This window comes from Nannobrachium achirus (genome assembly GCF_963921795.1).
Source record: "Nannobrachium achirus genome assembly, chromosome: 14".
Taxonomy (NCBI): Eukaryota; Metazoa; Chordata; class Actinopteri; order Myctophiformes; family Myctophidae; genus Nannobrachium; species Nannobrachium achirus.
The window spans coordinates 40756785-40778322 of NC_137821.1; the positions used below are offsets into that span (position 1 = coordinate 40756785).

At 44.5% G+C, this 21538-nt stretch overlaps 1 protein-coding gene across 1 annotated transcript in view; it reads left to right on the forward strand.

Annotated features, from left to right (window-relative positions):
• The window catches only part of tbc1d14 (TBC1 domain family, member 14), a 70949-nt gene that overhangs the window by 32777 nt on the left and 16634 nt on the right, over positions 1–21538 (forward strand). The window contains exon 6 of the mRNA XM_080742370.1: positions 16710–16837. Within this exon, the coding sequence (XP_080598496.1) occupies positions 16710–16837 (128 nt within the window). The remainder of the gene's footprint in view (positions 1–16709; positions 16838–21538) is intronic.

Below are 21538 nucleotides of genomic sequence, written 5' to 3' on the forward strand. Positions count from 1 at the left end.
AGACGAGAGGCACGCACGCCTCTTAAATCCTACGCCCGCGTTGTTTGTGGTGGAAACCTTATATGGGGCCTCGGGGGTCAGTTAACAAGGATAGACTTACAGTGCCTTTGTCTCGCCATGGCAACCGCTAGCAGCACGACTACCCTGCAGGAGAACACTGTGTGTTTGCCTGTCATGCTTTATTGCCTCCAGGAGGAGGAGGAGGTTAAAGGGATAGTCCCGTTTTTTGTTTTTTTAAATCGGCACTTCAGTTACTGAGAAATGCCCACTTGAGGCTTGTTGGTATTTCGTGGCAATGCTAAATATGGGAGTCTGAGCTATTCTTGAAACCACCACAAAGGATGTGGTGTTGCCTGTTACTTATGGATATAGCCTCGCTAAGACAGGAATTCAAGTGTAAATATTAGAATCTAATTTTGCAGGTTGCACCCGTATGACTGGATTGTGCGTCGACCACATAATCCGCTTCTGTCTAAATAAAGGCAAAAGACTGCCTACATGTGTGGTTGGAAAAACAAATAAATAGATTCTGTTACGTCCTGGTCCGTCACATGAAATCAGACAATATATACCCAGCGCCAGTGCAATTCCTGGAAGCCAGTGATGTTCCACAGCCCACCCAACATCCCCCCAGCCACCCCCAATGTGGACCGGTCAGTCACAGGACCTCTGCCTTCTATGGAACTCCCTGGGGAACTGTATGGGAAATTGACTTGCTGACGTCACTATGTATGATAGAAACTGGTGGCCATGCCTTGTCATCTATGACGCATTTATGACATATCATTACAAAGCTGGATAAGATTTCAGCCTGAACTGAGCCCCTTTGACTTCCATTATAAAATGTATATTAAATATTAGCAAAAAGTGTAAAACGTGGGAAAAACTACTGTGCCCAAGAAATCTGGCACTGATGGGTGCAGACCAGCAGTTTGCAAGATTAGCTCCGGTCAAACACTCACACAGACCGCCCCTCTTGGCAGAGCCACGCCGTAAAAAAAAAAAAAAAAAAAGATGACTGGGAGAGAGAGAGACGTGATCTGACACACTGCCAGAGCAGTCCTATTCCTGAGCCCAGACAGAGGGTAGATTATGGCACAGAGCAGAGGGCTAAGCAGCCGGCTCCACAACATCCATTTCTCCGGGGTTGATTTAGAATGGCTGGCATCGCACGCACAGGAGGAGAGCACCGAGCTCGTATTATCCGGCGCAGCGATGGTGACTAATGGTGCGCGGCGGCTCTGATTCGCTGACACACTAGTGCTGGCGTCTGCACACACACACACACACACACGCACGCACACATCCCAGCGAGAGCTCTGATCCGCTGCACTCTGCGCTGATGCGGAGCCTCTCAGTCATAGCGTCGTTGTGGAGAGGGAGGGAGGAGGAGAGTGCTAGAGTGCAGAGACAGAGACGGAGGTAGAGGGAGCCAGGAAGAGAAGAGAGGAAGGTATATCATGCTGTCGCATCGCCCCGCCGTCGGACGTCTCTCCGTCCCCCTGCCCGCGCGCGTCTCCTCCTCCGCCTCCTCTAGTCCTCCACGGTCGCCCCGTCGGCAGGAGTGAGCCTGGCTGAAGAAGCCATGACGCTATTAGGCTAGACTTGGAAACAACCCCCGCACCACCACAGACACGCACGCACACATAACCCCCCTCCCCACACCGCAATATACCGGAGAGGTCTGTCTGTCTGCCTGTACGGAATCGCAGCTTTCATGGTGAGTGAGCTTCCACTCTGCGTGCGTGTGTGTGTTTGTTTGTTGGGGGGGTAAAAACAAGCGTGTGTGCTCAGTGGTCTACTGTCCTCGCACGCTTGTCTCCTTCCCACAGAAATGGAGCTAATTGACAGTGTGTCAGAGCGTGAGGAAGAGAGGATGGCCTTGGGGGGGCTTGCTTGACATAATAGCCCCCTTTCAAGTCAGTGCTCTTGAAAGGGGTGGGTGGGTGGGGGGTGGCATGGAGGATGCCTGCCTATCTTTGTCCGTTTCCTCTCAGATAATTAACAGCCGACGGAGAGAGGTCGTTGTGTTCCGTGCGCAGTCAAATATGTCTCTGGTGGATTGCGGTGTTCCGCTGACCCCGTGGGGAGTGCGAGCTCAGCGGTGTGGGACACCGCCGTTCAGTCTGGCCGTCTCGTTTTAAAGTTTGGCATTATTATATCTAGGTCAGCGCTGATGGGTTTTCCATCTCGCCCTTGTCTCGCTGAATATTGTATGATTCTCTCATTGTTGCCTCCACGAACCGCTGCAGCGGATCGCCTCCTCCTCCTAGGCTCGCTTGCTAATCTGTCCCTGCACGATCCTAACGTAGAAACAGTGTTTATTTTCTTCTCACAAATTCTCTGTCTTCCTGTCCCCGGGCCAGAATGATGATGTTGTATCCTCTGCCGCCCCTCCAGGGAGAGAGCAGTGACCTTTACACCGTCGGACACCACGCGACAGCCGGGCTGTGACTTCTGTCTCACTCTCTCTCACGCGCTCTGTTGCACACAGACACTCACTTCATACCGATTACATTTTTACCTTCTAAAATTGTAATCGTGTAGTCTGTCAGTCAGTCAGTTTAAGCTTAAGCGTTTTATATTTAGTACAGTTTTTTTTGGAACAGTGGCACATTCCACCTAACGATGATCCTTGGACGTGTTTTGGATTGAATGAGCATCGTTGACCACCAGGCATGTTGAGGATGTAATGTAGTGGAAACAAATGATTTTAAGAGGCAGGGAAGAAGCTGATTTTAACATGAACTACTACTGCAGGCTTTCCACCACCAAGCATCTTTGCACACGCCATTTCAAGTGAAACTTAGCCTGAGGCCAAGTTATTGATAAATATCTGCCTGGGATATTTCGACCAACCTCATGTCTGCCATCGACGAGTCCATTTTAGTTGGGTAGATCGGCTATCTGGTAATCAGCTGGATGAAGCGTCTCCCCGTGGGATTATAAGGTATTGATCGTAAAAGTAGATCTCTGAGGTTGTGTCAGTGAAAGTAAGTGACATGTCTCCAGGACAGTTTAGCTTGGTCTCACACACAATCATGCACACAAGAAAACAACAACGGCTGACTTGCATTCTATTGTTCAATGTTGCTATCCTGGTTCTATCCTGTGGATAACCACAGGATATAACCTCATGCGGTGTTGAGTTCAAATCAGCGGTGAGTCGTGAGTAATTTAGCGTCTTGTAAAAGACCCAGGCAGAACGCCATGTGCTTCTGCCTGTGCCGTTATTCAGTTTACACGAACAACAAACCTTAATGTCATCTTCACAAGGCCATGTCGACCAGGCAATACGTTGCCCCAAAGCTCTTGTACAATTTACATCGAAATGTATTTAAAAACATAGTATTTTGTCATCTGTGTAGTTTTGATACCATCTGTGAAACTTAATCTAAATTGTCTGCTATGTATGCATTCTGCTAAGGCTTTAAAAATGTTTCCATCTCGTCTTGTTGGTGCTTTTGCAGAGTCCCGTTTCATTGTCGACTTAATTTATTTACTGAGTTCTGGTTCGCGGTGTCAAGTCTTTTTTCCCTTAAAGGTCAGTCAAGTCAGTTTGTCAGTCAGTAAAGTCAGTCAAAGTCAGTCAAAGACAGTCAGCGACAGTCATTGAATCATTATCAGGAAAGCAGAGAGGTTTTCCTAAACCTGGCATGACAAAGCAGACTCCCATCGGTGAAACGTTGCCCTGGGACACAGTTGCCACCCAGAGCAGCTAAAGGCACCTCCCCACTGTATAGTTAGTTAGCAAGAGGCTAATGTAGCCTTACTATTAGGGTCCTTTAACGATTCCTATATATTCCTAATATGTTCTTAAAGTGAAGTACAGGGGCCCTCTAATGCAGGGTTGTCAAACTCATTTTGGGTGCTGGGCCACATTGGCCAAAAGGTGACTTGAGCTTGGCCGGCAGTGTCTGTATGACTAATGTCTGTAACTCTGAGAGTGTACAAATGGAACCAAACCTGAAAAGTATCCACCTGTTTCCAACGTCCCATCGTGCATTGCGCAGAAGGCGCACGGCATTTCCGGCGTCGCAGCCGAGTGTGATCTACAAGCTCACAGCGGTTGCATCTGTGACGCGACGTGAGCTTGTATGTCTGCTGTTAACTCAGCGGGTGCCCACGCGTCAAACTCTTTGATGTCGCTGGAGGCCCACAACGTGTTTGCCGCGTTTACTGTATTTACAGTATTAACTTTAAATCTCAGCGTAAGGTCGGGGCTACGCCGGGATGTAGCCCATTCACAGCGGGTTGCTTCGAATCGACGCTGAGAGCATCCCGCGGCCGTTTTTTCTCCATATACTCCAATGCATTTCCCCATCTTTAACGCCCTTTATCTCTGATGTTTGTTTTATGGCTAAAACTGTGGCAGGCTGCGGCAAAATGACCAACTTTTGATCGGCAAACAACAGCTATGATCAACACTAGCCCATACAGTATGTTACACAATTACATCCTGTCTGCGGTCATGTGACCAAGTGACGTCATGACGCATGCATTGACGCAGCAGGGCCGTATTCAATACAATGGTGGTGGGCCTGGGCATCGAGAGGGGATAAATGGGGCTCAATCTTGGGGCACCCAATGTGTTAACCGGATGTGTCCCACTAATAATTCTACAGTAAATTCTGGCGGAAACAGGTGGATACAATTTGGTTCCATTTGTACACTCAGAGTTATGGTAGTCCTTGAAATAAAAATGTCTGAGAACCACTGGTATTGAAATTGTTATAGCCTGCTCTCTGACATTGTGGTTAAAAAAAAAACAGATTCCAGAAACGGTTCCAAAACAAATTGATGTGACTGATTCCAGTTCCTCAATGTTGGATCTGGATCCCAACCCTACTTACTACACATTCACAGTCTCAACACTACTAGCCAGTGCCAGGGCTTTGCAGAGCCACCCGTTTGGAAAATAAATGGCCTGAAATTGCAATATAATTATACACTAATGCTTTTCTTAAAGAGAGAGACCCCCACATAGCCCACTACAAGACGTCTAGCTTTGTTGATGCTTTAGTGATGGCTCGGTATGAATTGTGCTGAATGGCAGTTGAATGGGATTGTGGTTGTCTTTGGCTGGACTTAACCTGTGTCACAACCTCCATCTGTAATGAATATATTTTACAGTGAAAAGGTCGACATGTTGAAGAAGTAGTAGCAATAATAATATGATCTTAATGTATTGATTCCTCTGGGTGGTACTGGGTATCCCGATCCGTGTTTGGTAAATGGGAGAGATTTCCTCACCATAGCATAGCATACCCAAGTGCTTTTGATATAGATGTGATTGTGTACTCGTCGTGACTCACAAACATGACTCACACTCGCACGCCCTTAAATCTGTTAGAGTGCAGCACGTTCTTCTTATCTTTAAAGAGCCGTCCAGACCAAGAATGATGACCAAAGATAAATACACGCACCGATGAACGATAACTTTCTGTAAACGTGTGGAGGTTGAACACGAACATTTTAACTAGTTCACAGCCAAATCGCCTTCCATCGCCATTTTGAGGAGGGTGAGGCAGCCAGATCGCCAAACGTCGCCTTGGGGATCATTTTCTGATCATTTTGGTATTTTCTTGACATTTTTTGAGCTATAAATGACCTTTCTAGCTTAATTTTAGTCTAAAGTTACATATTCGAAGGAAGTGACATCATCGATGACGTAACCCGGAAGTCGTTCGGCCATAACATAGAATGGGCCTTTTTACAGCATTGAATGTTGACGTTTTTCTTATCAAACTTTACCATATCTAGACCGATTTTCATTCGGAAAAAAATGGCTGGACTGACAGATTGGTCACTCAAGAGCAAAAACGAGTGTAAATGGCGTGTGCACGACGTTCGGATCGTGTTTTATAGCTCCCGTTCGGCGGACCGGGAGACATAATGGCCGCCAATGGGCGCCGCCATTATGGGTCTACTGCTGTCCACTCGCTAGTCCAGACTCTAGGAGATTATCGTTGGGCACACTCTAGTGGATAGTACTATTACTACATTCTACAACAATATGATCCCTGTTGGGTTAGATTAAAGCTAACTTGGAAATTAATAAAATTCCTGGCAGTATAGGCGCACAAGCCTATTGTAAATGGCTGGGAGAGAGTTAAGATGGCTTTTTTATCGGCTGTTTTTGTCATTCATCAACTTGCTCAGAAAGTGATCCTATAACGTTATCATTCGCCACTGTCGTCGTCGTCATAGTTGTGGTGTGTTCTATGATAGATTTATAGTTATCGTTCCTGGTTTGGGCAACCCTTAACAATCAGACTGTTCCTTAATTTACACAAGGCTCCCACATACGTGCTTTGTTCTCATTCACACCCTCGAAATGTAGTAGCATAGACACGCACAAACAGCTTTTTGTTCTGTTTCACCTTGCTCTAGTGACACCTGCAGTGCTGCTGAAGTGCCAGGTTTCACCCCCCACTTTACTGCCGTTCTCCTGCTCTCTCTCTCTCTCTCTCTCTCTCTCTCTCTCTCTCTCTCTCTCTCTCTCTCTCTACACTATGGCTCCAGGGCCGTCGAGAGTATTTTTGGCAAGGGGGTCAATATCAAAGAGCTGGCCGGGGCCCCCCTCCACGCGGGCCCCCCTCCACGCGTGCCCGTATTCGTGTTTTGGCCCGCGCGCAGCGCGGGCCGAAATAACGTGTATTTCACAGGAAATTACTCATTTTCAAAGTAAAAAAATGGTTAAAAGTGGTTCTACATGGCGGCATAACCGTTCAGAGATTGTGCTAGGGTTTTAAACTGGGTTTTAAACTGTTGATCACTGTAACTGGCATGGTTAAAATTTACCGGACATCTGATAAAAATATCGGTCATAGATATTTGTATGCATTAATGACAAGCAGGTCTGTGTAATGTGCCAATGTGAACCAGAGACATCGGTACATGTTGGATTGTACTGTTTGAACATAAGTATGTACACAAATGTTAGGGCCATCTTGCACAAATACATTAATTAACCATGTTACCATTTGCGCATCGGCGTGCGTAAATGGTTGCTCAATAACCTGAACATTGCATTACTTTGAGAACACATTTCCTTCATAATAAGAAACAAAGCATATAGCCTGCTGCACATAAATATGTATTTCAGATTAATCCTTCAAAATATGGCTCAGCTTTCAGCTGACATAAGGTAATAAAGTATATAGGCTTAGGCTACTCACAAGCTACTGTAATAGATAAAGGTGTCCCTGCATCTGGTTTAGGACAGCTGTTTGGGACAATTCAGTTGATAAGCATTTGTGCCTCCTCGGATATATTCCACTCAAGCCACGGTGACATTTTAACGTGTCCTCTGTCCACATGATAACGTGTTTCATCTTTCTGGATGGAACAGCCCAGTCCATTTTTTTCCATCTTCAAATAGGTGTGCAGTGGCTGGACAACTTAGCCAACTTTACTCACACAAGTGCCCTCTTGTTTCAAAGTGTCTGTAACATACTCTAACTAATAATACAGATTTGACTGTCCATCGTCCACGTGCAACTTAAACTGTGCCCTATTTCAAAGCCTTATTTTAGCTTATTTTACTCAGGTTAATATTAAAAGGAAATATGTACTGTATAACTTATTTTGTGCAACTTCGCTTCGCTTGCGTCTCTCTGGGAGGGAGAGAGAGAGAGAGAGAGAGTGAGAAAGAGAGAGAGAGATGTCGCTGAACTGCCGCTCCAAACATGTACAATTATGCAATATATAAGGTGCTCACCGCATTGTTGAAACTCTTTCTACCGACCCGCAAACTCCTCGTCCTCGCCATGTGTTAATCCATATGTTTCCAATAAATTAATGTTCACTCAAACTTGTCTCGGAGTCGGCAGTCGGCACTGTAGCTTCTTCCGCAAACAAAGCATGTCCTAGTATGAGAGCGAATAGCGAAGGAGATAAATGTCATGTGGGCCATCTTGACCCAATGAGATTCCAAGATTCCTGCCTACCGTAACTGACAGTGTAAGTGCGCCCTCCAAAGGCCCGGGCCGGAGGGAGGGGGCCCGGGCCGGGGCCCCCCACCCACGGGGCCCCCCCACTCCCGGAACGGGGTAAAGAGTACCCTTTACCCCCCCCTATCGACGGGCCTGTATGGCTCTGTAATATCTGTCCTCAAGCCTTGCTACTTTCATAATAAAGGCATATCTTTTACAACCTGTGCACGCTGCTGCCGGCTGTTGAGCGAGTTATGTCAGTGTTCCTTGTCCTTCCTGGTGTTTGCATGCACGCTGGAAATGCTTGAAAGTGATTGCTAGAAATGGCGCGATTACACGTGTAAAAGAGTCGGGTGAAATGTTTCTTTTTGTGTGCAAGCTCTCAGCTATAGGAACATTAGCATAGGAAAAGAGAATGGAGAAGAAAGGAACACAGAACAAATACAACAGGAAGGCGCAGTCAAATCAATATACCAAGGCCGGTATACCTGGTGCATGGGTGGGGGATGTTACATGGTGCATGAAAAATTATTGATGGATAAATGGTAAAATGGTGCATTAATTTATATGGCGCCTTAACTCTTATTCTGCCAGATGTTGTTATTTATTATTGGGTTTTGTGCCAGCAAAAGCTCCTTACCTTTGCGATGATATAGACAAAGGTGTATTATTTTTTTTTTTGAAATGTTCTCTTAAAGAGTGTGCCGTGGCTCTACCAGCAGTAGGGGGCAGCCTCATGCAAGAATTAATGTGAAAATGGTCTCAGCTCGACGCTTGCTTGTCAAGGCTGTTCAAGGCTGATGAGTCGCTACAGAGCAATAGATCCAGAGAAAAACACATGGAACAGTGTTGTGACTCCATTGATGTTAACGTCCAGTTGGATTTTAAGAGTACTTTTATGGGAGCTGTTTCAACGGTAGACACCCGCGCGACACCTCAACAGGTTACAGACATCAAACCAAGGTACAAAAGAACGAGCCAAAGAACGTACAATTGGCATTATCGTGCCGTCAAAAATGGGGCGAACGGGAACGTTCAAAGCAGTATAAGAGTTAATAGCCGCTTGACTTCCTCCTGAGCTTCTGCCGCCACCGGCAGTGATGGCAGATGACACGAAATGTGGAAAACATATCCAGCCTTATAAAAAATCGAACCTCTGTTCGAAGTGGAGCTCTGTGTGTGTGTGTGTGTGTGTGTGTGTGTGTGTGTGTGTGTGTGTGTGTGTGTGTGTGTGTGTGTGTGTGTGTGTGTGTGTGTGTGTGTGTGTGTGTGTGTGTGTGTGTGTGTGTGTGTGTGTGTGTGTGTGTGTTGCAGTTGATGCTCAGGGCAGGCTAGACTCAACAGCACCTCTCTGGTCACCCAGGGTACTCAGGCTACACCAGAGGCTACATACAGACAGACAGACACTGAGCGGTGGTTTACCCACCTCATAGATCATGTGTACCGATTTTTGTGACATTTGAAGAAAATATGTAGGAAAAGGAGCAAAAAGTGTGTTTTGGAGAAAATTCAAGATGGCGGAAAATCTATCCTGGCGCAAATGGGCGTGGCCTATATGGGGACCCAAGGAATCCAGGGAAAAAATAATTTTAATTTTCCGATCTACGGTTCAAGAGTTATGGGGCAAAACTTAAAGTGGGCCGTTATAGCGCCACCATGAGGCCGAGTGATGTAATTATTTTTCGATTCATTCTTAAAATCATTATGAACCTCATTATGAACCTCCTCTCCAAGTCTTGAAACTGTAGCCCCTATGGTTTGCGAGAGAAAAATAATTGAATGTGAGTTTTTGCGATTCCCATTATAAGTCAATGGGGAAAATTAATTCACTAATAAATTAATATCAATTAAACTATAGAACCTTTCTCTTAGCAAGTTACTAGCACACGATTCCCGAGTAAGCCGGTCGATTTGACATATGGCGCGAGTGTGTGGTGCAAAAACTGTGGGAGGAGTAGCGTGCCAAACTTTAGGCTACATACAGACACGGACGGACGGACGGACGGCCACACACACGGCCACGTATAGGGAGCTTGTGTTCCACACAGCTCCAAAAAGCAGCAGTTAAATGAAAAACGGAGCATTGCCCACCTAACCTTCGCAGGTAAATAAAACCTTCGGGCAGGTGGAGTTTGTTTTCAGGTTGCCCGACTGGGCAAGTGCTCGTTTGAGAGGGAACGCAAGTTCACGCAACCGTCTATTCACGATATTCCTGGCCCCGCCCCCGGCTTCCTGTTCATATCCTGAAAGAAAATAAAAAACATCATTTGGTTTCCTGTGTCCTTGCATTAAAGTGTCAGTAGAGGCGCTCTGGGCTCTTGGCTCTGAATGAACCGGTGTTGCCATGTCTGCTTATAATAAGCAATTGGTGTCGTTGTTTATTGGGCTTACTTTCTAATATTTTTTAATCCAGTGGTTCCCAAATCTTTTCATATCAAGGACCCCAGATTAACAGATTTGTCCACAGTCGCAGACCCCCATCTGAAAATATGTGGTGCCAGGGACCGCCACACTGATTTGTGTTGTTAAAATGTTTCAAAAATATTCAAATTATTTTCGTTTTTTCTTTCCTCTATATTTTTTAAATAGCAAATATACAAGCTCACAATGTGTCACAATGTGACACATTGTGAGCTTGCTGATCTGCTATTTTCAAATGTAAATGTAAAGTAGTAAAACTGAACCTAGTTAATTCTATTGGGCTTATTATTCATAGACCTGGCCGCTTGTCTCTGGCAATATCTGGCAACAGACAATTCCCTGTCACTTCCTTGGGATCTCTTGTTCTTCGACTTGGGAGGAAGTGAAAAGATGTTTAAAAATGCTCCAGCGCCCTCTGTAAAAGGAAAATGGCAGCCTCCATAGAATGGCCAGGAATATCGTGAATAAACGAAACACAAGATATCTGTCTGAAGACCTGAACGTGGCCAGCGCTATTGTGTGCTGTTTTCACGGTTGCTACACTTAAAAATATAAAAGAACAAGTGTGAACCCATTGTCATATTCATAGCTACAGTATGTAGGTATTTGGCATAATATTGAGGTATGATATTTTTTCATTGCACAGCCCCAGAAGGTAAAAATATGTACGGTATTAAAATTTGTACCTATCATTTTATAATTTTTATAATGACAGTTTACTTTTCAGGCAAGTGGGCATGACCTTTGGGCAAGTAGAGCATGACCTATACTTGCCCAATGGGCAAGTGCCTCTGAGACCTTAGTGTCAACCCCATTGCAATTATAGAAAAGCTCTTTATTTGACAGTACAGAGTTCTCTGGGAGACTCTGAACCTGCTATTAAACATGCAGACAGTAGAATTTGTGCATCCATTGCAGTAATCAAATGCAGGGGGGTTGGGGGGATCAGCATAAAACATATTAAACTCTGCAACACTGTTGGACTTACTGCTACAATGTTCATTGCAAAATCAATGCTTCATCAGCATCCTAATGAAGTTTGAAACGTTGATCGTGTCAGCAGTAACTTTAAAATATGCCTGCTCCGACCCAGCGCCTTTGTTCATTAGGGCCAAAACCGGAGCCCGGCGATAACACTGATATGAATGCTTCTGTACACAAAGCACTGGACCGGAGGGAAAGACACTTGAGGTGCAGAAAGAAAGGAGGTGGATGTGAGGACAGCCAGAGCAAGGAGGAAGCAGTAGAGACTCATCTCTCTCTCTCTCTCTCGCTCTCCCTCCTCGTGGCTCAAAAGGAGTGACTCATGGTCTTGCACTTTCTGTAATCCACACAGTCACAACAATCAATCACCTCAATCCAAACACGAAGAGTTTTCTGTGGGTAGATCTGCTAGCCGACTCTGACACTGGTCAACTGTCTCTTAAGGCGTATTCTTTCTTTCTTCATACACTGTTACTGTAGCTCTTTTCGCCATCTCCCCCACCATCCCTCCCTCCCTGTCTTTCAGTCCTTGAAGGCCATGTCTCAAGAAACATTGGACGGCTAACCACCAATACCTTGCCGCCGTATGATATACAGTATACTGTACGTCATTGCTACGTTACCATTCAACAAAATCGAATCTCCTGTCACGGTTTCAATCTTGTTCCTTTTAGATAGATATGAGCTTGAGCTTCAAGATTATTCAATGAATAAAAAAGTAATGAATACTTATGAAGAGAACAAGTAGATGGACAGCCATGGAAGTAGATGGACAGCCAGCTATCATTCAAGGCACACATTGCATCAGTCACCCGGTCCTGTAGGTTCACACTCTATAACATCCGTAAAATCAGACCTTTCCTCACCCAGGAGGCAGCCCAGCTCCTCATCCAGACATCTGTCATATCAAAACTTGACTATTGTAACTCTCTCCTCACTGGTCTCCCGGCATGTGCACTTAAACCTCTCCAACTGATCCAAAATGTCGCGGCACGACTGGTCTTCAACCAGCCTAAGTTCTCACATGCCTCGCCCCTTCTCCGCTCCCTCCACTGGCTCCCGGTTGCGGCCCGCACTGAATACAAAACACTGATGCTGACCTTTAAAGCAGCCAAAGGTATGGCTCCTCCATACCTCCAAAACCTGATCAACCCCTACACCCCCACCCGTTCACTTAGATCAGCCAACACAGGGATGCTGACAGAACCCTTGCTAAAAACCCCAGGGCAAAAATCCACTCGTCCGAGACAGTTTGCCCTCCTGGCCCCCAAGTTGTGGAATAAACTCCCTGTCGCACTTAGAACAACAGACTCACTCGCTAGCTTTCGCTGTGGACTGAAGACTCACCTTTTCAGACTCCAGCTAAACCCATAGCACTACTGAAACACTCAATGACCATACATGAAGCTAGTTAGCATTTGTTTTTCTTTACTTTAACCTTTTTTTTTCTTTACTGATTATATTGTTTTTTTTTTTTTTCGATTGATATTCATATGAATTTGTTATATTGTTGTTGATGTTCTGACATATTATCTTGTTTATTGTAGTGATGTAATATCTGCTTATTGTAAATCGCTTTGGATTAAAAGCGTCTGCTAAATGCCTAAACTGTAAACTGATGTGACCGGTGGCGCCCGGCTCCTTCCTGTATATATTACTCTGACTCCCTCTCTCTCTCGACCACAGCCTCGGTCCCATCACTCCCTGTCCCACCTCGAGTTCCCCCTTCCCTCTGCACAATCAAATTCAATTACGTATATTCTTCCCCCGGGTGGGGCGATCGAAGCAGCGGCGTGCCGGATAGAAACACAATGTCAGATTAATAACCCAGGCTGTGTCGGTATAGCAAACATGGGTCATGATTCATGCTTGGAGGGGAAGCACACAATGCAGCCAGTGCCACCCACCCCAGCACACTCACACCAATATTGCAGAGAGCTTTTCCCAAGCGGCCTCGGGCCCAGTGTGGACGACGTCCCTCTCTCCAAAGCTCTGAGCGTAGCAGCTTGCATCAGCTTGCATCATTCATTACTCTGGAGATAATGTGTGTGTGTGTGTGTGTGTGTGTGTGTGTGTGTGTGTGTGTGTGTGTGTGTGTGTGTGTGTGTGTGTGTGTGTGTGTGTGTGTGTGTGTGTGTGTGTGTGTGTGTGTGTGTGTGTGTGTGTGTGTGTGTGTGTGTGTGTGTGTGTGCATGCGTGTCAGTCATAAAGCATGTGCGCGCCGGGCTTACGTTTAGCTGCCCGATTAAAACTGTAAGGCAACAAACAGGCAGGACAGTGCTCCCCCCCCAAAAAAATACTCATAATTGACTGGGAAAGGTGGTTGGGAACGGCAAGGCCAACGATCCGGGCCAGACGACCTATATATATATTAGAAGAAATCGTATTTTTTTTTACATATATAGTAGGTCTTCCCTGACCTACATTGTTTAATGCTCCCAAGTGAAGTGAAGCGCTGCCATTGGGAGTGCACACTGGGATTCAGTCAGTGAGTGCATCATATGCACTTTTATTTTGTTTTAGCTTGGAGTAGCTAATTATTATCTCTCAATTTAATTGTTTGCCACTACCGCCTGGCTCACCTAAGGCTCCACCAAGGAGATGATGGCTGTGTAGCCCCCCAACTACAGGCTTAACCCTGGAACCACTTCAACCATTATTTTATGCTTTAACTATTACATTATTATTATTATTATTTTTAAAAGCAAACATTTATAACTCAAATATTTGCTTCTGGGGGGTCCCTGGAACAACATATGTTGAGGTGGGAGTCCGTGGCCAAATACATGTAATTGTGGGGGGTCCTTGACATGAAAAAGTTTCGGGTTCGGTAACCACTGATTCAGAAGAAGGATTTAGAAGACATTTATAGAATCGGGTCAAAATATTCGAAGACTCAAAAATGGCAGATCTACAAACTTGCAGCGCGGCACTCGGTGCCGCGTGTGAGCTTGTATGTCTGCTATTTTTTTATAGTTAAAGCATAAAATAATGAAGTCTAATGTGTAATAATGCGTTCCCGGTCTAAATGGGTCAAAGAGACCCCTCACACTCATTAGATACACCCTGACAAAAGCTCAGAGGTCAGAGGAAACCTTCTCACCAGGACGTGAGAACATTCTCCTCAGTGAGCGCGTGTGAGTGTGTATGAGTAGTACACGAGTACTGTACTGTATTCTCTCACCATTTCTTTGGTGCCTTTTTAAGCCTTTTTTGGTGGTGGTGAGAGACAAGAAATGCAGAGAGAAAGAGAGAATAGGGGAACCGTATGCACCAACTATTCCAGCCTGCCGGAAATAAAACATGGGACTCGCTGAGGCATTTAGCGTCCATAAAGTATGCGTCCAACAAGGTCAAAACCCATTGCACATAAGCATATAATAGGTAACGGCCCTAACGGGATATATTACATCTGAAGAAGGTGGAGAAAGTGAAAACTATTAAGAGACACTGAACCAACTACTATCGAACTGAATCTCTCAAGTCGTGTTCCTAACAAGTCTGGGAACCACCGGCAAAAGGATATCACGCAAAAAAGGCAGGGAATAACAAAAAACCTTTGGGAATTGGACTAAGGAACTTTTAAACATGGCATGTGAAACACTTTCGTACACTGCAAAAAAAGAAAGAAGAAAAGGGTCGCCCTGCATCCGTTTTTCAACCAAGTTTGGGCTTCCTAGCTTCGCAGCCATCCATTTCTCCCGGTGATGATTTCCCCAGATGGGATTCTGCATGCATCAACCATCAGTCTTTTTCTGAAAAGCTGTAGCACCAATGTTCTGATTTGCTTGTGTGTTTGTGAGAGAGTTATTACATTATGTTGGGACTCATCATTGCCAGCGGATTTGAGGCTAAACAGAGCTCGGCTGACATTGAGCCTGAAAGCGAGTTTGATTCCCTTAAGTTGCAAATCTAACATCAAACTCGACTCAAATTTCATAACTACCACTGCTGTGTGAGTTGGCAATGGCATTTGCACGATGATGTGACGCCAACGTGGCAGAATAAGTTACAGAGCAAAACACCGTCCGCAACAGAACCTTGAACGATGCTCTGATGGACATTCATATCATGTTGCGTCCAGGGTTCCATTTGCATAAAATAAATGGGTGGGAGGGAAATGTTTCGTATCCATTTAAGCCCTATATACAGTACTACTACTGACAGATAGCAAAAATAGATCGGCTATTTCTTTTATAAGTTCGTAACGTGTCACATTGTGATTATTTGTTGTTATTTTTGAATAATTTGAATTATCTTTTAATACAATTCCATTTGCTTGTCAGAGTGGGGAGGTCCCAGATTTAAATATGATTATTTATTTATTTATTTTTTTGGGGGGGAGGGTTCACTGCTTGAAAAGGTTGAGAACCACTGCCTAGGGCTGTCACAACTCACAATTATTACATAATCGTCTAATCATGATTATTTGACATTATCGCAATTATTTTGTCATAATCGTTATAATCGTGAATGTTGAAAAATGTCAGAAATAGTGGAAATAGCAGATCTACAACGCGACGCGTTGTGAGCTTGTAGATCGGCTATTTCCACTATCAGTGTTATTTTTTAAGTAGTAAGTTGTCAAATATGTCAGTGATTTCTTCGTGTATTTAGGTTTTGTGTCATATCTGCCATGTGCAACTTCAAAGCCTAAAAGCCAAACAGAAATGTAATTGTCAATGACAAGAACACAATTAAATCGTTAATCGTTCAATTATTTGAGTGACAATTAATCGTCATGTAAAATGTCATATCGTGACAGCCCTACCACTGCCCTCAGGTACACCCTGGTAGCTCATTACATTTAGAGGGAACTCCTTGGCTGGAGTCCATTTGAGGGCACGTCTGACTCTCTCTCTCCCCCACAAGGATGTCGGATGAATTGCGCTCAGGCCTCTTGTCCTGACCGATTGATTTAGTCCATTCCATGGCGCCGATTAAAAGTGTACCGGCAATCGTGTCTTCTTCTGTTGTTACCCCAAGGCTTTAGAACAGTCGATCCCTTTGTATTAGGCCGAGGTCTTCTTGTCCTTCTAGCTTGTCTTAAGTCATGCGCTTTATTCCACAGCTCACGCGTCTGCTCAGGATTTTATTTAGGTCTTAATGTTTGTCATGTGTTATATTTTGTGCATTGTGTGGATATTATTATTATATATATATATATATTTTTTTAGATCCCCATGCTTTTTTTTTTACTGATTTGACTTGTCAATGTTGGTCAACGTTTGTTCTTTTTAAATGCACATTATTAATACATTATCGATCTATGTACTCGACCCACACACCTGCTATTTTTGAATACGCAGACGTTTTCCCGGTTTTAATGGGTTTTAACGTGTGTGTGTTTTCTGTCCCGTTCTCTAGGAATATGAAACCAAGAGTGGCAGAGCTGGACCAGGCAACCCTCCCTCCCCCAGGCTGCAGGCCGTGAGGAAGAATCTGGACTTTGAGCCCCTCTCCACCACCGCACTTATACTGGAGGACAGACCTGCGTAAGTCCACCTCTGACATGGAGCCTGGCATGGCCAGACTAATATCACTACGTAGATATTATTAGTCTGGAATCTCTGTCTGGAACCTGCATTTCCAAGGGGCGGATTTAACCCCTTTTAGGCCTAGTATTATTGAATGCTTTAACCAGTGAAAAATAGCAGATATACAAGCTCACAGCGCGGCACCGAGTGCCGCGCTGCGAGCTTGTAGATCTGCTATTTTTGAAAAAATCTTGAAAATGTGTGCAAATCTTTGAATATATGTATTTTTAAAGCGAACATTTGTAACTCAAATTTTGCTTCGGGGTGGTCCCTGGAACTAAATGTTTTTAGATGGGGGTCCGTGGACAAATACATATCATTTTGGGGGTCCTTCACATGAAAAGGTTTGAGAACCACTGACATAGTAGTCTCTCAAGAACAGACTAACTGAGCTCCAGTTAAGTGAAAAGGACCTTTTCTTTGATGATGGCTAGCCAGATTGCTGACATGGAAACATGGGTTTTTCAAAAAAACTTATAGGGATTCAAAAGACACTTATAGAATCGGGTCAAAATTCAAATTTTCACGATTTTTAAAATAGCAGATCTACAAGCTCGCAGCTGTGAGCTTGTATATCTACTATTTTTCAATAGTTAAAGCATAAATAATGATACAAAATAATGTGTACCCGTTCTAAATGGGTTTTAAAGAAATGCCTCTGATGATAAACCCACCTCATATTTGCATGCACACTGAGCCCTGATTGGTCCCTCACTACTTCGGAGGGAGTGAAATCCAATCACAACTGAGCGATATACCAGACCAAATCCAAAGCGTCATTCCCACCGGGCACGATAAAGATAAAGCTATCGTTTTAAAAATCGTTCTCCACTCATGGTAGCGTCCACACAACAACGATGACGCCGATATAATTGATGTGAACGCCGACATCGTTATAGTTATCTTTATCGTGCCTGGTAGGAATGTCTCTTCTTAACGAGGGCAATCCTTTTTAACTAATTTAATCAATTGTATTGATCGGCTATTTTCACTTGTTGCATGACACCGTCGTACAAAGAAGAATAAATGGACAAATGCAATAAATTAGAAATGGTTGATTACACTTTTTACCCCTTTATTATTTGATTAATTTATTAATCGCAAAGGAAGATAATCAATAAGTTGCGGCCCTAGTCTGTTTTGTTTCTGTCTCTCTCTCTCTCACACGCTCTATCTCTCTCTCCATCTCTCTCCTGGGTCATTAGACTCCATTCAGTGTTTTTCCACTTGGTATGTTTCTCCTTGGATCACAGGGAGGAAGCCTAGGTTGAGAGAGAGACAGAGAGAGGGAGGGAGGGGGAGAGAGAGAGAGAGAGACAGGGAGGGAGGGAGGGAGGGAGAGAGAGACAGAGGGAGGGAGGGAGGTGGAGAGAGAGAGAGAGACAGATACAGATGGAGGGAGGGAGGTGGAGAGAGAGAGATAGAGAGAGACAGAGGGAGGGAGGGAGGGGGAGAGAGAGAGACAGATACAGATGGAGGGAGGGGGAGAGAAAGAGAGAGATGCTGCTGAAAGTTTAATGGGTCTTCCTAAGGACGGGCTCCATTACCCTCCTCCATAGCGTTTCTCACTTAAAGGTATAGTTCACCCAAAACATTTACTTATTTTCCTATTGGTTACACACCCCATGGAGACTTAAATTCATGGAGGTTTCTTTCGTTTTCGTCCTAAGTCCTAAGCCAATCATTTGATGACCAGCAGTGGATGCCTGTGGAGACACAAAGAGCCTGCTTTGTTTCCTATGGAGAAACAAAGGAGGCTCTTTGTGTCTCCATAGGAAACCACTGCTTCCCATCAAATGATTTGCTTAGGAATGCGACAAAAGCAGTCTCCATGGAGGTCAGTAATTGATGGAAAATGTTTCATTTTGGATCATGTGAACTATACATTTAACACTAATGCTGCCATAGTTTTGCCATAACTAGATTATCTGCCATGGATTTTTCCTATTGTATTCACCTTATTTTCTGTGGCACCGTGCACGCGGCGAGTGCACGTTGTGCGCGCGGCGGCTCCCGTTCACGGCCCTTCAAAGTCTTTTCTTACACACGGAGAAGAAGAAATACCACCACGATGATCTGTGTGTGATAATAATGTTAAAAGGAGCGGAGATATATCCGTGTTTGTGCAGCCAGGATGTATACAATGCAATGCCGAATGTAGTATTCCGCGAGGCATCATGGGAAATTGAGTTTTTTTTTGCTCACTCCGAGCCACCACAGCGCAGGGTTTCTCAAACGTTTTCACGTCAAGGACCCCCAACCAAACTGATTTGTGGTATTTAGCATCGGACCCCCGTCTAAAAAGGTTCCAGACCAGGGACCCCCGAGAAGGACCACTGGGGGGGCCCGGACCCCACTTGGAGAACCACTGACATAGGCCACATACTGTTTTTATTTTATTTGTGTAGTTTTATTAATATTTACATAATATAATCATTGGCCTGTACCTTAGCTTCGACCCCCTGTATCATTCAGCTTTACGAGATCATTCCAAATTCCTAATATAGGACCTGACCACTGTATTGTGTACAACCTTTAGTTGTCTGGCCAAGTGGCCATTCATTGCAATGCACAAATCAACGGTACATAGATATTTATAAAAAATATGCTTGGTAAGCTTTTTATCCACATAAATGGTAAATCTTAAGTCTGACGTTCTGAAAAGTGGTTGCACTGAACATTACTGTTTGCAGGGGTGCAGAATTATGTACGTGCTCCCGGGTGCTAAACCCGAACCAAACATGTTTATGGCCGTTAATTAAACGACCATAAAACATCAGTAACAACACACTCTCCCAGCCTTTAACTCATACCCTGCCAAAAAAGACGTTTTCTATAATAAAAACGTCTTTTTAACTATGGACCTCCCTGCCAGACGTCTTCTGGACGTCTTTTTTTTTTCAAATAATAAAAAACGTTTTTTGTTTTTTTTGAAAAAAAAAAATTGGACCTCCAACAGTGTACTAGCCATGATCGCGATCGCGAAATTGCATGTTTAACCCCATACCAACCCCATCTTCAAACATGGCAGCCATGTTTGTTTACATTTGAAGAAAACATAAGGGCTGCCTTCTCCTGAATGCCTGAACGGATTTCCAAGCGGATTTTTTTGTTTGAAAGCTGTGAAAAGCATGCACATGCATAGTGCATGATCTGTGCACGAATGTGTGCACCAGCGTGCACACTATTTTTTTAACCCTTTGTTGGCGAACCGGCAATATAAGAGGTCCCACTTTAAATATGGCACTGAAGAAGTTAACAGCACCATAATACTGTGTTGATGATGTACTGGTTCTGTGTCAACTTGCGACTTGTAGCAAGTAAGCGCGCGTGCACACACACACACACACACACACACACACACACACACACACACACACACACACACACACACACACACACACACACACACACACACACACACACACACACATCAATTAGACAATAAGATATCAATTGCCTATGCCTACCTAACAGACAACTGTACTTAACAGGTCACACTTGGACCATTGATATGCACGAGTCGGCTCCACTAAATGTATATGAAAACTTTAGTTACTAGTTACTTTGTAGATTGATTATTATTACAAAACGTACATTAACCACTTAAACCCTATATACATTTCGGCCATTTGAAAATAGCCGATCTACAAGCTCTGTTTTCAAAAGATTTTTATACATTTGTAAACTTGAAATGGGACATTCTGCATAATGAGTACTTTCTACTTTTTGTACTTTTAAGTACATTTTGATGCCAACACTTTTGTACTTTTACTCAATTACATTTTGAATTCCGGACTTATTAACTACAGTTTCTACATTACTAGTAAGATGCCTCAGGGCGACAAGCGACCTCGCCCTAAACACACCACAGTGATGTGGACATCACTGTGAGCTTGTTCTATGACAAAACTGGATTCACTCCTCATTTCATTACCAGACTTTTGAAAGTCCTAAGGGTCGATTCACACTCTTATAGTGAGCCTAACTAATTTCGGTTCGGCACTGGCCAGACCCAAATATGGGTTTCCCCTCCCTGTTCGGGGGGGCGTCAACCGACTAAATTCGGCTCCACGGTGCTGGCGAAATGTTGTGACTTCCCGACTTAATTTCGGTACTCAACGGTGTCTTCTCATTCATTCATCCCGGCTCCAAGTTCATATGCTCGGCTGTGAAGCCAATGAAACAGCGGTCGTTTGGGAGGGAGGCACGCCGACTTCCAATGCTTGTCTGGCCGTGTATTGATCGTCGCAGAGCGGATACATTGACAGCTGATTCTCGCTGGGAGGCGCGCGCGCGAGACACACACTGACACTCATAGCTTTGCTGCGTATATCGCTAACGCGTCGCCGACCGTTTTAAAGACAAAAGAAGAGCTTAAACACAACTTTGCTAGTGTTCCGTGTTGATAGGTTTTCCACGACGAGTTGTGACTGTGTGATGACATGCATGCAGCAAGGGAGGCGGCACGTCTATAATGTGAGCTTGTAGATTAAATGTTTTTGACAGAGCTCGATCGAGCGTTTGTGAGTGTGAGTGAGAGAGAGAGAAGAGACCCCGCTGGTGCTGCTGCCTACTGGAGCTGCTACTCACTGGACCTCCAGTCATTCAGCGTGCAGCGCGAGGGCAAGTCAAATATGTATCCGCCCTGCAATGCTC